The 20,067-nt window shown below is 45.4% G+C and overlaps 1 protein-coding gene across 1 annotated transcript in view; it reads right to left on the reverse strand.

Annotated features, from left to right (window-relative positions):
- The window catches only part of LOC311057459 (uncharacterized protein), a 66,333-nt gene that overhangs the window by 8,695 nt on the left and 37,571 nt on the right, over positions 1-20,067 (reverse strand). Inside the window, exons 21-27 of the mRNA XM_084074416.1 lie at positions 17,351-17,478; positions 11,455-15,002; positions 8,879-9,204; positions 6,965-7,229; positions 3,933-4,208; positions 2,442-2,693; positions 661-792 (exon numbers count right to left, since the gene is read on the reverse strand). Of these exons, the coding sequence (XP_083930542.1) occupies positions 661-792; positions 2,442-2,693; positions 3,933-4,208; positions 6,965-7,229; positions 8,879-9,204; positions 11,455-15,002; positions 17,351-17,478 (4,927 nt within the window). The remainder of the gene's footprint in view (positions 1-660; positions 793-2,441; positions 2,694-3,932; positions 4,209-6,964; positions 7,230-8,878; positions 9,205-11,454; positions 15,003-17,350; positions 17,479-20,067) is intronic.

Raw genomic sequence — 20,067 nt, forward strand, 5'->3', positions numbered from 1 at the left:
ATCTATCTATCTGCTTGTCTATCAATCAATAAATGTAACATAGTAACATATGTCAACAAGACGTGCGGAAAGCTTAGCCTTTTAAGACCGGGAACGCATCTGTGTCATTTTAGATTTTTTGCTATAGCCTATTTGACAATTGTTTTATACTTTGGCTATTCAAAAATAGCAGATCTACAAGCTCATAGTGTGGTACTCGGTGCCGTATGCGCTTGCAGATCGGCTATTTTTGAATAGCAAAGAAATCTAAAATGACACACATGTGTTCCCTTCCCAGTCAGTAATGTGACGTGTCAAACAACATTGGACAGTTAAAAGATAAAAGCTTGTTTAGGTCAAATAGCCATGTAGCAGACGCTCTTACAGGAAAACTAGCCTTTTTCTTACCATTTATATGATTAATTGTATACTTGGACTATACTGGTACAGTAGAACATGTTCATAACTCAGAGTCCACCACAGCTGATGGGCGGTTTGGGTTAGATTTTTTTTTTTTTTTTACTTGGATGAAATCACGGGTGAGATCTCGTCTTGCGAAACACAAACACTTTTTAAATAGTAATCTAGGATCTAGCATAGAGGCATGAACCATGAGTGTGTGTGTGTGTGTGTGTGTGTGTGTGTGTGTGTGTGTGTGTGTGTGTGTGTGTAGTTAAGTACCTGCAGCAGGTGTTTCAGAGAGTCCATCTCCTTCATGGCGTCCCTCAGACCTCCTCTCATCTTCAGGTTCTCCGTCTCCCTCTGCTGCACCTCCTGTGCTGCTCGCTCCCTGCTGCTGCTCAACTCTGACACCTGCTGGACACAGACACACATGGCAGCGACCCCAAAGTGACCGGACCATGTTGTTTTAGTACGGACTTGTCCTTTAGAAGAGGACAACATTTGGTAAAAAAAAATGCAAACATGTGGTGAAAAAATAGCTCAGCTACTGAGCTTGTAGATCAGCTATTTTCCCATGAAGAGATTTGGGGCGCGTTCGGATATATGCACCGAGAATGTGCCCAGTTTTCTGAGTGCACTGGCGGTGACGTCATAGAGCGCACTGAGTTCTTCTGATTTACCAACGACCAGTAAGGGGCAGCGTTGCGCTCTTCAGCCTGAAGGTAAACAAACTTTTCTGAAAAGCAACATGGCAGAAGCCGGCACCGCAAACAACATAAGCATTTTTTTTTTCTTTTTTCAATTCAAACTTTATTAAAGACACATAGTCCATAGTGAAGATCAAATGAAACACATAGTGATAGAGTGATACAATGATGCTGTTCACAGAGTCTGTTAACCTGTGCATACATCTATACATCAGGTTTGGTAATACAGCAGGGCAAGTGGGTCCATTTATTTCTACAAACATCTGACTGGCACTACAGCATCTTTGGGCTTTGAGCAGTAGCCTCATGCAGCCTGAAGCATCATGTCCCCGGTGACAAACGCAGCAGTTATCTATATATTATAGATTATTTCCTCCACCATTTTTCACTGCATTATTTTACAATAATGTACATGTGAAGCTATTTCTGGGCCCTCTATATACTGTGTACCTGGCAGGAGAACCGGTTTGACGGGGAAAACGCTTTTGTAATGGCCACTCATTAACAATTCGGCCGAATGCAAATGAGCCCCATTTGAAGACAAAGGCGACTTGCTGTGGTTGGCTACAACAGAAGAGGGTGAGGGCTGCTAATGTTATGTTGATTTTTTTTTTTTTTTTTTTTTTTCCCTGGCGGATCTTGCCCCTACACAGGGGCAAGCAGGGTTTACAGACCGCATGGATTAAAGTTCTCAGTCGCCAAGACTGATTTCAGTCATTTTGATTCCATGGAAGCCAGCATGTCTTCTATGGAAGCATGTTGCACATGTTGCGAAAATAGCCGATCTACAAGCTCTCAATGCGTCTGCGACGCATTGAGAGCTTGTAGAAAGGCTATTTTCGGTTATTTTAAGATTAGAGCATTTGAAGTGGTCAAACTAGCAATATGTTCAGAAGTATCTTCCATAATATCTTAATCGACTCGGAGCATCCTAATTGTACATATTGTGTTCATTGTTTAGGAATCGGCGCTAGTGTGTGTGTGGGGGATCCTTTCACACGGTTTCACAAATCGCACATTAGGACATTTTCAGTCGTGAGATTTAAACTAGCTTTAATCCATGAGACCGGGCCACGGCCTCTTTGGCCCCAATGACGTTATGCCTCTGCGAACCGTCATTGGGTGTGAGACGAGACGCACTGGAAAGAAAACAGCTTCTGAGGCATAGGGGGGCTCAGTGCACCGGGGGGCTCAGTGCACCGGGGGGCGCAGCACACTCAATTTTCGAACGACACCGCACCAAGTGCACTCACTAAACAAACGCCTCATTGGGAGAACCAGTGAGCTCAGTGCATATATATCCCAACGCGCCCTTGGTGTAAAGGGGGGGGGGAAAGGAGGTGACAGTCTCACCTGTCCTCTGAGGGCAGTGAGGCTCTCCTTGGCCCCGCCCAGCTCCTCCTCTGACCTCCTCAGGGAGGCGCAGGCCGCCTCCTTCTCGCTCTTCTCCCTGTGCACCTCCCTCTTTTGCCTCTGCACCTCCTGCTTCAGTGATGTCACTTCCTGCTTCAGCGATGTCACCTGCTGCTTCGGCGATGTCACTTCCTGCTTCAGCGATGTCACTTCCTGCTTCAGCGATGTCACTTCCTGCTTCAGCGATGTCACCTAGGGATGCACGATGCATTGGTCATCATATCGTTATCGGCCTTAAAAATGCAATATATGGTAATAATATATAATAATATATCGATTTTAGCCAATATTTGATCATATTTATGTTAGAATGTGAAGCTGAAAAAGCCTTTTGTAATGATTAGACATGTAACCATTTATCTGAAATCAATTACAATGTATTCAAACTGGTGACAATTTAAATTGATTTAATAAAAACATTATCGTGATGCAAAGAGCAGAGGGCGGGTAAAAAAGAAAAGGAAAATACAGGATCTTTAATTTGCTCATTTGCTACGGTATTGAAAAGAGGAGAAGAGAGAAAACACAGTATTGTGAAAAAAATCCATGCCTAGTTATGATGAAGGATGTAGATTCAGTGTTTTCTAGGGATGCTTTCAAAAGGGTCACAAGATGGAGCAATAACACTACATTTAAGATGTTTGAAATGTGCATCAGAAGGCCTAATACATCAGGTTAGTAGCAGGACAGTTGTATAGGTGTATACTATTATATACTGTTGTTTTGGGGGTTTTAAAATATATATTTTTTGACATGTATGCCTTAATTGACAGGATAGTAGGCTGACAGGAAATGGAGAGAGAGGGATGACATGCAGCAAAGGTCGTCGGGACTCGAACCCGCGACACACTACACTGAGCTACACAACAGGTGGCCGGTCCGGGCACCTGTTGTTCTGTATTGACAGCGCTTCTTGTTTTTGTTGTATTGCTGTATATGACAGTACTTTATTTCCTTACTCTGTACCTTTTAACTGCTGTGCTGCCGCTGGGTGACTGATTTTTACCCCATGGGATAGTATATCTATCTATCTATCTATCTATCTGTAATAAGGACTGATGCACATATTAGTTCAAGGTCTGCCTCAGAATCACAGTTCCTGTATAATAACATAAACTTGTGATGTAATATCAGTATCGGTCAATTTGACCAATCTGCAATTAACCCATTCAATCCGGGAACGCATCTGTGTCATTTTAGATGTTTAGCTATAGCCTATAACGATTGTTTTATATTTTGGCTATTCAAAAATAGCAGATCTACAAGCTCATAGCATATGAGCTTGTAGATCTGCTATTTTTGAATAGCCAAAGTATAAAATTAATGCTTAAAGTGGTTACACGGATGCGTTCCAGGTCTTAATGGGTTAATGGTGTAAAAGCTAATATGATGGCGGCCAACATGTCAACATCATGCCTCCCCTAATGTCACCTCCTGCTTCAGCGCTGTGGCCTCCTTCTCCTTCCTCCTCAGCCCAGCGGAGAGGCCGTCTCTCTCCTCTTGCAGGAGGCGCCGTCTCTCCTCCGCTCTCTTCCTCTCCTCCTCCTGCGCTCCTCTCAGTTGGTCCATCATCATGGTCCTCTCCTCCTCTCCTGTCCTCAGCGCCTCCTTGTCCGCTCGCCTCTCCTCCTCTCCTGTCCTCAGCGCCTCCTTGTCCGCTCGCCTCTCCTCCTCGGCGGCTCTCAGCTCCTCTCCTAGTCTCCTGGCCTGGTGGACACAAAGGACATGATTATACTCAGAGTAAATGTATTCAAGTATTCAGAAGTGTTCATTACATTTCTCTCCGGGTATATCTCCAAACCAGAGACTGGCTACTGCTACAAAGTAGTCCAGGGGCCAAAGCCATATTTTGGTACCACCTAAGGTGGCCGTAAAGTTTTTGTATTTTTGTCTTCCTACATGTCTCTAGTTTATATTTTGGTATGATAACTCTTCCAATCTTGTAGCTTAATGGCAGTTATCACTACCTACCGGCTAATGTATCCGGTAGGAGACACAAAGTAGAATCTTTGTGTCTCCTACCGGAAATACACCCGGGCATCAAATTATTGCGACAAAAAAACAAAATATATCCATGTATTCAAGGCTTCATGGGGTGTGCAATTGATAGAAAATAAATCCTTTATTGGGTGAAATCCTCCTTTAAGTTTCCCAGGGGGACTCTCTACCCATTCAGCTATGACCACCCTAGACCGAAGGAGGGTCAACTTTTACAAGCTTATGGAAAGCAGTCTTTTTGCAAACACCAAAAATCTGAGAAGTTATCAATTATCCTACCGGGTGTATTTCCGGTAGGAGACACAAAGATTCTACTTTGTGTCTCCTACCGGATACATTAGCCGGTAGGTAGTGATAACTGCCATTAAGCTACAAGATTGGAAGGGTTATCATACCAAAATATAAACTAGAGACATGTAGGAAGACAAAAATACAAAAACTTTACGGTCCATTGGTACCTTAGGTGGTACCAATTTGTGAAAATATCAGTGTTGGCCCCTGGACTAAAAGTCCATCACTGGATGTACTCCACTATGGGTGGAAACTAGGAGGAGAAGGCTATGCACCGGTCCCTACCACAGACCCCATTACCCTAGACCAGGGGTGGGCAACTTTGATGATGGAGAGGGCCACTATATTTCCAGGGCCACATCGCATATACTGTCGGGCCAATCTACTGTATGTCACACAAAAGTAGCAAAAATAGCAGATCTACAAGCTCAAAACGCGTCGCAGCGCGACGCGTTTTGAGCTTGTAGATCTGCTATTTTTAGCGGCGCTATCCACTCTATACCTTTAGGTATAGAGCGGATCCCGCTCTATACCTGACTTTGTCCGTGTTCACCGTCAACGTTCTGATTGGTCAGACACGTCAACGTTCTGATTGGTCAGACCCGTCAACGTTCTGATTGGTCAGACCCGCTCTATACCTAAAGGTATAGAGCGGATCCTGCTCTATACCTGACTTTGTCCGTGTTCACCGTCAACGTTCTGATTGGTCAGACCCGTCAACAAAGTGATTGGTCAAGCTTCACGTGACACATGGCTATAAACACATTATAAACACTTATTGATGACATAATGTATCAAAGGCGCCGCTACCTTCACACAGGGTGTGATTTTTATTTGGAATCCTGAAAAGTCAAATTTTAATTAAATTTCAAATGCATTTAGTTATACTTATGTTAACGTTATGAACTTAAATACAAATACATTGGACATAAAAAAAGACAATAGAATGTTAATACTAGTCATTAAGCTACTAATATAGACTGAAGTAATTAAAGAGGGCGATGTTTGCATGTTTGGAATCGTAACAGCTGAAATCAATAATGTATCACTATTCTGATATTAACCTGCGGGCCACATTAAGGGATGGCGGGGGCCACATGTGGCCCCCGGGCCGCCAGTTGCCCATGTATGCCCTAGACTAGTGAAATTCATCAGCTGCAACTGTGAGGGAAACTGTAGTACACGCAGGTGCTGCTGTAAAAAGCAGGGGGTCAAGTGTATGTCTGCTTGTGGCAAAGTGTAATGGAGAATGTAAGAACATCAACCAGTCAGACGAGAAAAGGAGTGAGGAAGATGATGTGTTGGCTGAGTAAGACTAACACCAGGTTTCATCAATACTGCACATTTCTTACATTACATTGAACTTGCAATATGTAATAATAATATGTTCTTATGGAAAATGAGTTGTTTTTTTTTATTCAAAACTAATGGTTGGAATAGATTCAGCACTCCTGAAAACCCCTAATTAGACACCTCACAAGTTCATTTTAGACTTTTCTTTTTTTTTCACCTAAGTCCTCTGGGCTCCTTAGGTCGCCACATGCTAGATTCTAGACACCTATAAGAACACATTGGTGAAGAAAGCTATTGGTAGTAAAAAAAATTCACAGATTGTCCAAACATCTTGCTAAAATTCCCTAACTATTTTGGATGAACTACTCCTTTAACTCTTTCACTGCCAGACTTATTTCTGGCTGCGTGCATCCACTGCCAGCGATTTTTCGATTGTCTTACCTTTTACAAGTAGTCACAGAATATTTATCTCCGGTATGATGGATCCCCTGATGGTTACTAATCACTGAGGGTTTCACTATGCTTCAGTGAAAAAATAATAAATGTCATCGCGACCTCCCGTTCGCTTGCTATACGCCCTTGAAAATAACATGTCTCGGCCAAAAATACATAGTAAAAAAAAAATCCCACCCAGTGTGAAGTGGGCGGTGTGTGGTCATCACAACATGACTAACTTAAAAAAAAAGGATAAATGTATTTTTTTAAGTCCATACTGCTATTCATAGGGCTGCACATGTGTCATGTGTTTCGCTAGCCAATCACAGTCCTGAATTTGCAAAGTCAGCCAATCACATTACAGCTAGTGGTGATGACACTAGCTGTAATGTGATTGGCTGACTTACTTTAGGTACTTTAGTTACTACTGTCCGGCCACTGCCCACCTCCTCCCCGGCTCTCCTCAGGTCCTCCCTGGTCCTCTGCGCCTCCTCCTCCTCTCTCTCCTCCAGGACGCACCGCAGGTCCCGCGCCTCCTCCTCTCTCTCCCTCAGGAGGCGGGCGAGCGTGGCGGCCTCGCTCGCCCGCTGCTCCGCCCTCTCCCGGCTCTCCCTGGCCTCCTCCCGCAGCGCGCGGCCCGCCTCCTCCTGCTCCCGCGCCTCCTGCCGGGCCGTCTGCCGCTGGGCCCGCGCCTCCTGCGCCTCCCTGGCCCTGAGAGAGAGAGAGAGAGAGAGAGAGAGAGAGAGAGAGAGAGAGAGAGAGAGAGAGAGAGAGAGAGAGAGAGAGAGAGAGAGAGAGAGAGAGAGAGAGAGAGAGAGAAAGAGAGAGAGAGAGAGAGAGAGAGAGGTGCAACACTTTAAAAACAAAACAAAATGTGCTAACCACACGTTTGTTTAGCTGTTACTCATTCCACCAATGCCCGATCCTTACAAGTTATACCTCGTTGTAAAGGTGATTAACCATTTAAGACCTGAAGCCCATTCTGCAAATGTCTCCTATAAATCCCAACAGTTTTCTGAAAAAACGTATGTTTCTATTAGCCTGGTAAACCCTCCCTCCAGAAATCTAATTTCCATTTGATTTCTGGAGTGAGTCTGGCCTGACCCGCCTTTCTGCAATATTGGCTCTGTACGCCAAAGGGACGAGCCTATCAGCGCCGTCGCACATCGTTCTGTGATTGACAGCGACAGTTGGCCAATCAGGTGGCGAGTTCGAGTGAGCCCGAATGAAGCCGAGTGCAGCCTGAGTGCCTCCGACAAAAGACGAACGGCAGCCATTGTTGTTGTCCGAGTGCCTTCACGTCTTACTTTCGTTTTTAAAACGATCTCAAACTTCTTTTTTGAGGCACGGAATTTACTATTAAGATATCGTTTGGATATAATTTAGTTGTTTAACTTCATATATGTGGTCAATTAATCATGACAGAGCCTATTTCAAAATATAAATTTAGAGAACCGGCAGGGGCGGGGAGTGACACGCATGTATCCCAATAAGGCAACCTATTTTGGGCATGGCCGTCCCAAAAGTCCCGTTGCGTCACATAGTCTGGAGGTGGTAAAATGAACTGCTGATTGGCTGAAGGGGAAAAACGATCATTGGCTGAAGGGGTTGTCAGTTGAGTGGTGCTCAAACTTGCCGCGGACCCCCATCTCAAAATATGTTGTTCCAGGGACCCCCCAGAAGCAAAGATTTGAGTTAAAAATGTTCGCTTTAAAAGAATATAAATATATTAATTTGCACACATTTTCTCGATTTTTCAAAAATAGCAGATCTACAAGCTCATAGCGCCGCACTCTAGCCGCGCTATGAGCTTGTATATCTGCTATTTTTGAATAGCCAAAGTGTAAAATAATGCTTTTTTAGCTCAAATCAAAAAGTGACACATATGCGTCCCAGGTCTTAATGGGCTAATCAATGATATAAAATACAATACCAATTGGTAGTTTAAGATGAGAAATAATATATATATATTTTTTTTAAACAACATTTTTAACTGAAATCTTTGCTTTTGGGGGTCCCTGGAACAAAACCTTTTCATGTCAATGTTTGGCAGACGACCCCCCCATGTCAAAATGTTGTTCCAGGGACCCCCAAAAGCACCGATTAGAGTTAAAAATGTTCCCGTTGAAAAAAAGATAGAAGGTTTTGCAAAAATGTTCAGTTTTTCAAAAATAGCAGATCTACAAGCTCATAGCGCGGCACTCGGTACAATATTTGCCTCCGAGATGTAGTGGAGTAGAAGTAAAAGTACTGAAAACTGGAAAGTACAAACACCTGCAAAAAGTGTAGCCTACTTAAGTACTGTACTTAAGTAAATGTACTTAGTTACTTTACAGCACTGACTGCACCCCCCCCCCCACCTGATCTCCAGCTCCTGCTGCGCCTCCTGCGCGCGCTCCGCTTCCGCCTGCGCCTCCCGCTGCCTCAGCAGGGAGGAGAGGCGCGCCTCCTCCCGCCGCGCCTCCTCCAGCCCGTCCCCCAGGAGGCGGGCCCGCTCCTCCCCCTCCCGGGCCAGCGCGCGCGCCTTCTCCTCGGCCGCCAGCAGGAGGCGCCGCAGCGTCTCGGTCTCCTCCTCCCGCTGCCGCACGAAGCTCATCTGCCTCTCCAGGCTGCCGTCCCTCCTCTGCGCCTCCTCCCGGGCCTCCTCCAGCTGCTCCTCGGCCACGCTGGCCCTGGCCCGCAGCACCTGAAGGGTTAAGGGTGTATGGATGACATCATCGTTTAACCCATTGACTCTTTCACTGCCAATGAGGAGAATGACAAGATTTTGTTTTCAGTGGTTTTAACGCTAGATGGCGCTGTTGGCTATAACACATGAGTCACCATTTGACTACCAGAGAAGCAAAGAAGCAGCGAATCACGTGATTGCAAAAAAAAAACATTCACTTCCATGTTAAAGGACGACTTCACCAATTTTCAAACCGAGATTTTGTGTTTTTTGTGGTTTAATAAACGATCGCCCTGTTCTCTGTAACATCCGTCATCAGGTTCCCTTTCCACTCACCCGGAATGCGGAAACAGCGTTATCCGTTTCCTGTTTCCGGTTTTATCTTCAGTTTTATCTTGAGTTAACTGGTTTTGCCCTGGTTTTGGCAATCAACTGCCCATAACTATGGAACATACCATCGCAGCGGCACAATGTTTTTCTCTGATTCTACGAGACCCCCCTACGTCTTTTAAAGCGATTGGCGGGTGGATAGTTGTGAAGAAGAATATTCTATGATTTTTCAGTGAAAACACTCTTTGCTGTGGCTTGGCAAACAATGTTTTATTTCTGGCAGTGAATGAGTTAACACATCGGGTGCCAGAGGTTTATTAAACTATTGTACGTTCAGTGCCTGCTATTCTTCCATCCACTTACGTTGATATGTTTCGTGCTGTAGAAGCCCCGACGCGGCAGTGCATGTACACAAAGCGTGCGTGCGAGACGGCACTCATTGTGTTAAGACCTGAGGTAGATTCTAGAAATGTTTTCTAAATCCTAACAGTTTTCTGAAACATGTTGCTATATCAGTGGCTCTCAAAACTTTCCATGTCAAGGAGCACCAGAATGATATATATTTGGCCTCATCTGAAAATGTTTTGTTCCAGGGACCCCCAGGAAAAAAGATTTGAGTTAAAAATGTTCGCTTATAAAACATATATATATATATATATATATATATATATATATATATATATATATATATATATATATATATATATATATATATATATATTCAAAGATTGGCCCAAATAGCAGATCTACAACAAGCTTGGAACAACATATTTTGAGATGGGGGTCGGTGGACAAATACATATCATTTTGGGGGTCCTTGACATGAAAAAGATTGAGCACCACAGATATATATATATATATATATATTATATATATATATATATATATTATTATATATATATATATATTTTTTTTTTTTTTTTTTTTTTTTTAAATATATATATATATATATATATATATATATATATATATATATTTTTTTTTAAATATATATATATATTCAAAGATTTGCACAAATGTTCACGATAAAAAAAAATCGTAGATCTACAAGCTCATGACACAGACGCGTTCCCGCTCTTAATGGATTGAACTCTATTCCTACAACACATCATACCAGACACTCTACACTGGTTTACTTCTCTGTTCCTCTGGTCAGTATCAGGACGTTGGTAAACATGCCTTTACTTTCAGACTGGAATAAAGTACGGCTAACATCAGATCATTCACAGTTTTTAAACGTGCAACTGTCTTCCTCTTACGTTGAAGTTGTATGTTCTTTGATATGGGTAAACCTGACCTCATACCATCATAACTATATTATTACATTATTTTATTTTTTTCACTCGCTGTATTGAACAAATACAGTGTTTTAAAATGTGTCATTCCATTGATTTTATACCAAGGCTGTGATGTTTTTCAAGGTTCGTAGTGGTTGTTTTTGGTTTTGTCCATGTATGTGTATGTACAGTATATAGGATTTATTTGTAACGACTTTGACGTGTATTTATGTTGGGACCCCCTGGAAAACGAGATGGTACATCTAAAGGGTTTATCCTAATAAAAACAGATGGTACATCTAAAGGGTTTATCCTAATAAAAACAGATGGTATATCTAAAGGGTTTATCCTAATAAAAACAGATGGTACATCTAAAGGGTTTTTCCTAATAAAAACTGATGGTCCATCTAAAGGGTTTATCCTAATAAAAACAAGATGGTACATCTAAAGGGTTTATCCTAATAAAACATATGGTACATCTAAAGGGTTTTTCCTAATAAGAACAGATGGTACATCTAAAGGGTTTTTCCTAATAAAAACAGATGGTACATCTAAAGGGTTTTCCCTAATAAAAACAGATGGTACATCTAAAGCGTTTTTCCTAATAAAACGAGATAGTATATCTAAAGGGTTTATCCTAAAAAAAATTACTTGAACACACCTCCATCTGTCCCTGTGCCTCCTCCAGGTTCCGCCGCAGCACCTCCTCTCTCTCCCTGGCCTCCTGCTCCCTGCTCCTCTCCTCCTTGGAGCGTGCCGCTCTCAGATGAGCGTTCTCCTTCTCCAAGGCTGAGGAGAGCCGTTGATGCGCCTCCATATCCCTCTGCACCTCCTCTTTGTCTCTCTCCAGTCCCTCCATCCGGAGGCAGAGGGCCTGCGTCTCCTCCTGCATGGAGGCCAGTCTCTGCTTCAGATCAAACACCTCCTGCTCTTTCTCCTTCTCTTTGTGACGGCGTACTTTACGCTCCTCTTCCATGGTGGCTCGCTGCTCCTTCCCTCGCGCCTCCTCCTTGGCCAGCCTGAGGGACAACCTCTCCTTCTCCTTCTGCGCCTCCTCTGTCTTCTCCTTCCATCTATCCTTCTCCTTCTGCATCTCCTCCGTCCTCCTCGCTGACTCCTCTTCCAGGAGGCCTATTCGTACGTTCAGTGTGTGCGTCTCCTCTTCTCTCCTCTGGAGCTGGGATTCCGTAGTTCGGAGCTGTTCCTCCATCCTCTCTCTCTCCTGCTGCGCCTCCTCGGCTCTCTCACTCCATCTCTCAGACACCTCCTTCGTTTCTCTCCTTCTCTGCTCTGTGCTCCTCAGTTGGCTCTGCACCTCCTCTTTGTCTCTCTCCAGTCCCTCTATCCTGAGGCAGAGGGCCTGCGTCTCCTCCTGCATGGAGGCCAGTCTCTGCTTCAGATCAAACACCTCCTGCTCTTTCTCCTTCTCATTGAGAAGCCGTACGTTACGCTCCTCTTCAATGGAGGCCTGTAGCTCCTTCCCTCGCGCCTCCTCCTTGGCCAACCTGAGGGACAACCTCTCCTTCTCCTTCTGCGCCTCCTCTGTCCTCTCCCTCCATCTCTCTGTCTCCTCCTTCGTTTCTCTCCTTCTCTGTTCGATGCTCCTCAGCTGGCTCTGCAGTCGCTCCAGATCTCCTCCTCTCTCCTCTTTGTCTCTCTCTAGTCCCGCCATCCTAGGACGGAGGGCCTCCGTCTCCTCCTGCAAGGAGGCCAGGTTCTCCTCCAGGTGCTCCCTCTCTCCTTCTGCCCGCCGGAGTCTTTCCTTCAGATCAAACACCTCCTGCTCTTTCTCCTTCTCATTGAAACGCTGTACTTTACGCTCCTCTTCCATGGTGGCCTGTTGCTCCTTCCCTCGCGCCTCCTCCTTGGCCAACCTGAGGGACAACCTCTCCTTCTCCTTCTGCATCTCGTCTGTCCTGTCCTTCCATCTATCCTTCTCCTTCTGCACCTCCTCCGTCCTCCTCGCTGACTCCTCTTCCAGGAGGCCTATTCGTACGTTCAGTGTGTGCGTCTCCTCTTCTCTCCTCTGGAGCTGGGATTCCGTCGTTCGGAGCTGTTCCTCCATCCTCTCTCTCTCCTGCTGCGCCTCCTCGGCTCTCTCACTCCACCTCTCAGACACCTCCTTCGTTTCTCTCCTTCTCTGCTCTGCGCTCCTCAGTTGGCTCTGCGCCTCCTCTTTGTCTCTCTCCAGTCCCTCTATCCTGAGGCAGAGGGCCTGCGTCTCCTCCTGCATGGAGGCCAGTCTCTCCTTCAGATCAAACACCTCCTGCTCTTTCTCCTTCTCATTGAAACGCTGTACTTTACGCTCCTCTTCCATGGCGGCCTGTTGCTCCTTCCCTCGCGCCTCCTCCTTGGCCAGCCTGAGCGACAACCTCTCCTTCTCTTTCTCCACCTCCTCGGCTCTCTCCCTCCATCTCTCTGTCTCCTCCTTCGTTTCTCTCCTTCTTTGCTCGGTGCTCCTCAGCAGGCTCTGCACCTCCTCTTCGTCTCTCTCCAGGGCTGAAGAGCGCCGTCGCTGCGCCTCCATGTCTCTCTGCGCCTCCTCTTTGTCTCTCTCCAGTCCCTCTATCCTGAGGCAGAGGGCCTGCATCTCCTCCTGCATGGAGGCCAGTCTCTCCTTCAGATCAAACACCTCCTGCTCTTTCTCCTTCTCATTGAAACGCTGTACTTTACGCTCCTCTTCCATGGCGGCCTGTTGCTCCTTCCCTCGCGCCTCCTCCTTGGCCAGCCTGAGCGACAACCTCTCCTTCTCTTTCTCCACCTCCTCGGCTCTCTCCCTCCATCTCTCTGTCTCCTCCTTCATTTCTCTCCTTCTTTGCTCGGTGCTCCTCAGCAGGCTCTGCACCTCCTCTTTGTCTCTCTCCAGGGCTGAAGAGCGCCGTCGCTGCGCCTCCATGTCTCTCTGCGCCTCCTCTTTGTCTCTCTCCAGTCCCTCTACCCTGAGGCAGAGGGCCTGCGTCTCCTCCTGCATGGAGGCCAGTCTCTGCTTCAGATCAAACACCTCCTGCTCTTTCTCCTTCTCATTGAGAAGCCGTACGTTACGCTCCTCTTCAATGGAGGCCTGTAGCTCCTTCCCTCGCGCCTCCTCCTTGGCCAGCCTGAGGGACAACCTCTCCTTCTCCTTCTGCGCCTCCTCTGCTCTCTCCCTCCATCTCTCTGTCTCCTCCTTCGTTTCTCTCCTTCTCTGTTCGGTGCTCCTCAGCTGGCTCTGCAGTCGCTCCAGATCTCCTCCTCTCTCCTCTTTGTCTCTCTCTAGTCCCGCCATCCTAGGGCGGAGGGCCTCCGTCTCCTCCTGCAGGGAGGCCAGGTTCTCCTCCAGGTGCTCCCTCTCCCCTTCTGCCCGCCGGAGTCTCTCCTTCAGATCAAACACCTCCTGCTCTTTCTCCTTCTCCTTGTGACGCCGTACTTGACGCTCCTCTTCCATGGAGGCCTGTTGCTCCTTCCCTCGCGCCTCCTCCTTGGCCAACCTGAGGGACAACCTCTCCTTCTCCTTCTGCGCCTCCTCGGCTCTCTCCCTCCATCTCTCTGTCTCCTCCTTCGTTTCTCTCCTTCTTTGCTCGGCGCTCCTCAGTTGGCTCTGCACCTCCTCTTTGTCTCTCTCCAGTCCCTCTACCCTGAGGCAGAGGGCCTGCGTCTCCTCCTGCATGGAGGCCAGTCTCTCCTTCAGATCAAACACCTCCTGCTCTTTCTCCTTCTCTTTGTGACGCCGTACGTTACGCTCCTCTTCAATGGCGGCCTGTTGCTCCTTCCCTCGCGCCTCCTCCTTGGCCAGCCTGAGGGACAACCTCTCCTTCTCCTTCTGCGCCTCCTCGGCTCTCTCCCTCCATCTCTCTGTCTCCTCCTTGTCCGCCCTCAGGCGCTCGGTCAGCCTCAGCACCTCCTCCCGGCTCTCCTCCAGGAGGGCAGACACCTCCTCCAGCGCCTCCACCTTGCTCCTCAGGGCCGCCACCTCCCCGTCTCTCCTCCCCAGCTCGCCGTTCAGAGCCTCCCGCTCGCCCTGCCACTCCTCTCTCTCCCGGCTCCTCTGCTCCTCGTCCTCGCGCCTCCTCGTCCGCATGGCCTCCGCTTCCTCCCGGAGTCTCTCCTCCTCGGCCCTCTGGCTCTCCTTCTCCCCGTCTCTCCTCTCTCTCTCCTCCTGCTCTCTGTCCTTCTCCTCCCGGCGGAGGCTGCTCTCTCTGTCCAGCTCCGCCCGAACACACTGCATCTCTCCTACACACACACACACACACACACACACACACACACACACACACACACACACACACACACACACACACACACACACACACACACACACACACACACACACACACACACACACACACACACACACACACACACACACACACACATTAAACAAACAATTCAGGAACGCATACCGTGTAATTTTAGATTTATTTTTTGCTATAACTATAACTATATTATTTCATACTTATTTTAATTACTTGAATATATATGTTTTTTGTAAAGCGAACTCTTTTAAAGGTAGGGTAAGTGATTTGCTTTGGTTAAAATAAGTGTTAAATAGCTCTATATTGTGATAGTACTCATTACTATAGAGTGTTTGTTCAGTAACAGTGTTAAATAGCTCTATATTGTGATAGTACTCATTACTATAGAGTGTTTGTTCAGTAACAGTGTTAAATAGCTCTATATTGTGATAGTACTCATTACTATAGAGTGTTTGTTCAGTAAAAGGAGTCTCCTTGTCTCTCCAGCTCTTTATAAAACAGAAAATGCATTTTCGTTTCAGTTTCAGTTTCATTTCCAATTTAATCCAACCAGGACAGAGAACTCAATCAGGATACAGATTAAACAAGTGAAATTGGAAGTGATGACGCTAAGAAATGAGCAGACAAAATTGGAACTGGAACACTATATAAATTAAGCTTAAAAATGGGTACTTTCTCCTGATTGGCTGAGATTTTGACACCTACCGGAAAATGTATTTTCTGTTTATTAAAGAGCTGGAGAGACGGGGAGACTCCTGTTACTGAACAAACACTCTATAGCAATGATTACTATCAGAATATAGTGCTTTAACCTTTTAACAAAATACTTTTTGTTTTAACACAAAAATATCACTTACCCTACCTTTAACTCAAATCGATTCTACAAATGTCTTCTAAATCCCAACAGTTTGTTTCTATATTAGTGGTGCTCAAACTTGTTCATGTCAAGGACCACCACAATTATTTAACCGCTTGTAGATCTGCTATTTTGAAAACATCGTGAAAAAGTTAGAAAATCGTAAAATATCATGAAAAAAGTTTGAGAACCACTGATTACAGCAACATACGTTTTTTCAATACAAGATAGGATTTAGAAAACATTTGTCGAATCTATAGAATTTGTGGAATTTATAGAAACCTTTTCATGTCAAGGACCCCCAGAATGATATGTATTTGGCCGCGGACCCCCATCTCAAAGTATGTTGTTCCAGGGACCCCCCAGAAGCAAAGATTAGAGGTTAACTTTAAAAAATATATATATTCACAGATTTGCAAAAATGTTACAGATTTTTCAAAAAATTGCCCAAAGACATCTAAAATGACACAGAAGCATTCCCAGTCTTAACTCATTCAGTGCCACATGACGTCTAAGACGTTACGTGGCCTGACGCCCCGTGCGCCACCGATCTACAAGCTCACAACGTAGATCTGCTATTTTCAGAGCACAACGCCCGAGCGCAACCAAACATAAAGTGACTGGATCTCTTCTCCACTAGATCCCTCACTGATTTTATTTGTTGACGAAATTGTCAACATATTTAGTCTTAGTTTTAGTCGTCATAGCTTAGTTTTTATTTAGTTTTTATGTAGTTTTGGTCAGTGAATAAAGGTAGTCGACCAACATTTTTCGTTTCATTAGTCGACAAAATCAACACTGCGATCAAGCCAACAGTGCCGGAGATTAGCTGTTCCCAGACAGAACGACACGCACAACCCAAGATATGATGATTTGAAGATTTGCTGCTCCGTTCACTCTTTGTTTAACTTCTTACTTAAAAAGGCTGTATCTCGGCTCCTGAGCACTTTTTTTTTTACAACGAATTTTGGCTGTGGCACTCAGAGCCAAAATTCCATAAATAATAAGCCGGGCACTGAATGAGTTAATGGTTTAAAGACACTGAAAACACAACATTTAAACACACTGCGTGCACACACACGCGTACACACTCTCACACACACACACACACACACACACACACACACCCACACCCACACCCACACACACACACACACACACACACACACACACACACACACACACACACACACACACACACACACACACACACACACACACACCCACACACACACACACACACACACACACACACACACACACACACACACACACACACACACACCCACACACACACACACACACACACACACACACACACACACAAACACACACACACACACACCCACACACACACACACACACACACACACACACACACACACACACACACACACACACACACACACACACACACACACACACACACACCCACACACACACACACACACACACACACACACACTCACCGTGCAGTGTGTGTTTAGCCTGCATCAGGGTGTGTATCTGGGTGTGAAGGTGACACGTCTGGATCTCAAGGTCAGACGTCTGCTGCTGAGAGAGAGAGAGCTGCTGGCCGAGAGACACCGACACGCCCCTAGAGACGAGGAGAGAGAGAGAGAGACCTACAGTATTAACTCTTTAACTGCCATGGGCGCGTTTTTGAGTCAATGGACCCTTCGCTAAGCCCCACCCACTCCACTCTGTGACTGGTGGTGCAAAGTTAGTCACACCCAGGCCTGGCAGCGCCTGGCAAACTCTGCTTCTCACCCATTGACTTGCATGTTAAATGATGGCTTTTCCCCTTAAAAATAATCCATCATTTCAGCAGCAAGAGCTTCAAAATCTCTTCTAAATCTAGTCAACAAGGCCTGCAGTAGGCTATGCACTGGACAAATGTGCATGACATTATTTCAATGAACTAAAAACATGGGAAATGTTAGAGGGAGTAATAGCCATGGATACACGACGGTCGACTGTCACGACCGTCATGGATGAACTTCAACCTGGTGTTTGCACTTTCTCCATTTACAGCCCGTACATCTACAGAAACGTTCATATTTCATAATATAAAGTGCTTATCCCATGGCCACGGATGTTACATTTATGTACGGGTTCTCAAAAGTACCCGTATCATCCGTATTGTTCAATTAAAAGCATTTTAATCTGATCAGTGGCCATTGTCTCCATATGCGTTCAACTAAGCGACCCTATCGGTTGGTAGGTGTATTGCACTCTGATACATTATAACTCTATGAGAAAATGGCCACCGATCGGATTAAAATGCTTTTTATTGAACAACACAGAATATACGGGTACTTTTGAGAGTCCCGTGCATAATTTTAACATCCGTGGCCATAGCATAAGCAATTTATATTTGAAATCTGAACGTTTATATAGATGTACGGACCGTAAATGGAGAAAGTGCAAACACCAGGTTGAAGTTGATCCATGACTGTAACAGGAGTTTTCATGTACCGCAGGGTAAGACTACAGTAGCAGTTAATAAATAGACGAACAAATGAATGAATATACTTTAACGTGCAGAATTCGAAACAGGCATCGCTGGGATTCTGAATTGTGTTACGATTACGGTGATTAGTATCATTGACACCACCTGGGCGAGTGAGTCGTGTAATACTTTCCCATTCCAAACGTTAAGCTGTGTTCAACAACTCAGGCACAGCCATAGCCTTCCAGTTTAAGCGCAGATTTCAGCTTGGGAAAAGAACCCTCCAGTTGTGGGTAAGTGGAATCTGTTGCTGGTTCATAGTCACCATTGCGTTATCGTGGTATTCCTGTTCTTGCTATTATGTTGCAAATGATTGTGTGTGTGTGTGTGTGTGTGTGTGTGTGTGTGTGTGTGTGTGTGTGTGTGTGTGTGTGTGTGTGTGTGTGTGTGTGTGCGTGTGCGTGTGTGTGCGTGTGTGTGGGCGAAATAACAGTGACAGCTATGGCAGGTGACGAAAGTTTGCCAGACCTGTGCCAGGCTAACAACGGTTGCTAAGCTGGCATTGGACAATCGCTTTTGGGGTGGGGTTTAGCAAAGGGTCTATTGGTACTTGTCCACATGGCCATTGATGCGCTCTAGACCCACTAACCACTAACCCACTAACTTGTCTTCCTCGGCCTCGTGAGAATGTCACGGAAATCGCACACTGTGTTCATGATGTGAGGCATGTTGTTCAAAACGGAGCCACGCCTGTAAACTTTGGAAGCCATTCTTAGCCAATCAGGATGGAATATGAATAATCTGAAAGAGTGGTTTCATGTAATGACATGTAGAGATACTGTGTACAGATTTGCGTGATGTTTGGACAAAATCTGTAAGAGTACTGTCAAGAAATGTGTGTTTTGCCAAAAATCTGCGCTATAACCCTGCAGGCCCATGTGAAGACTTTGGGGCAGAGGTTCTGCTCTGGCATCCAGGCAGTATGTGTGCTCAGTTTCACTGCCATCAGGCAGTGTTGATTTTGACAGCACATTTTGATTTAGTTTTAGTCACATTTTAGTAATTCTGAAGATTTTAGTCGACTAAAATGTATGTTGGCGGTGCCTTGATGCCGTCGTAATGGATGATTTTACAACTTGGTTGCATGCTGAAAATAGCAGATCTACAAGCTCACAACGCGTCACGCTGCGACGCGTTGTGAGCTTGTAGATCTGCTATTTTCAGAGCGCAACACCCGAGCTCAACCAAACATAAAATGACTTGTCTTTTAGTTCTACTGGATCTCTTCTCCACTAGATCCCTCACTAACATTTTAGTCTAGTTTTTATATTTGTTGATGAAATTGTCAATATATTTAGTCTTTAGTCATCATAACTTAGTTTTTATGTAGTTTTGGTCAGTGAATAAAGGTAGTCGACAAACATTTTTTGTCACAGTTTTAGTCGACAAAATCTACACTGCGATCAAGCCAACAGTGCCGGAGATTAGCTGTTCTCAGACAGAATGACACACACACTCTGGCCCTCATTTATCAACGCGGTGCAGCCCGAATAATGAGCGTACGGCGATATCACCGCACCTTTCAGCATTTATCAATATATCCTGACGTGGGCTTCATCCTACTTTACGCTGAGATCTCACGTCTGGTCGAGACCAGTTGTTGACGTTGGCTGCGCCCGTTTATTCCATTCTAGACCTGCGGAGCACCATTGTTTGACTGTCTGAGAGGCCTCT

The sequence above is a fragment of the Gymnoscopelus microlampas genome (assembly GCF_963454915.1).
Source record: "Gymnoscopelus microlampas genome assembly, chromosome: 12".
NCBI lineage: Eukaryota > Metazoa > Chordata > Actinopteri > Myctophiformes > Myctophidae > Gymnoscopelus > Gymnoscopelus microlampas.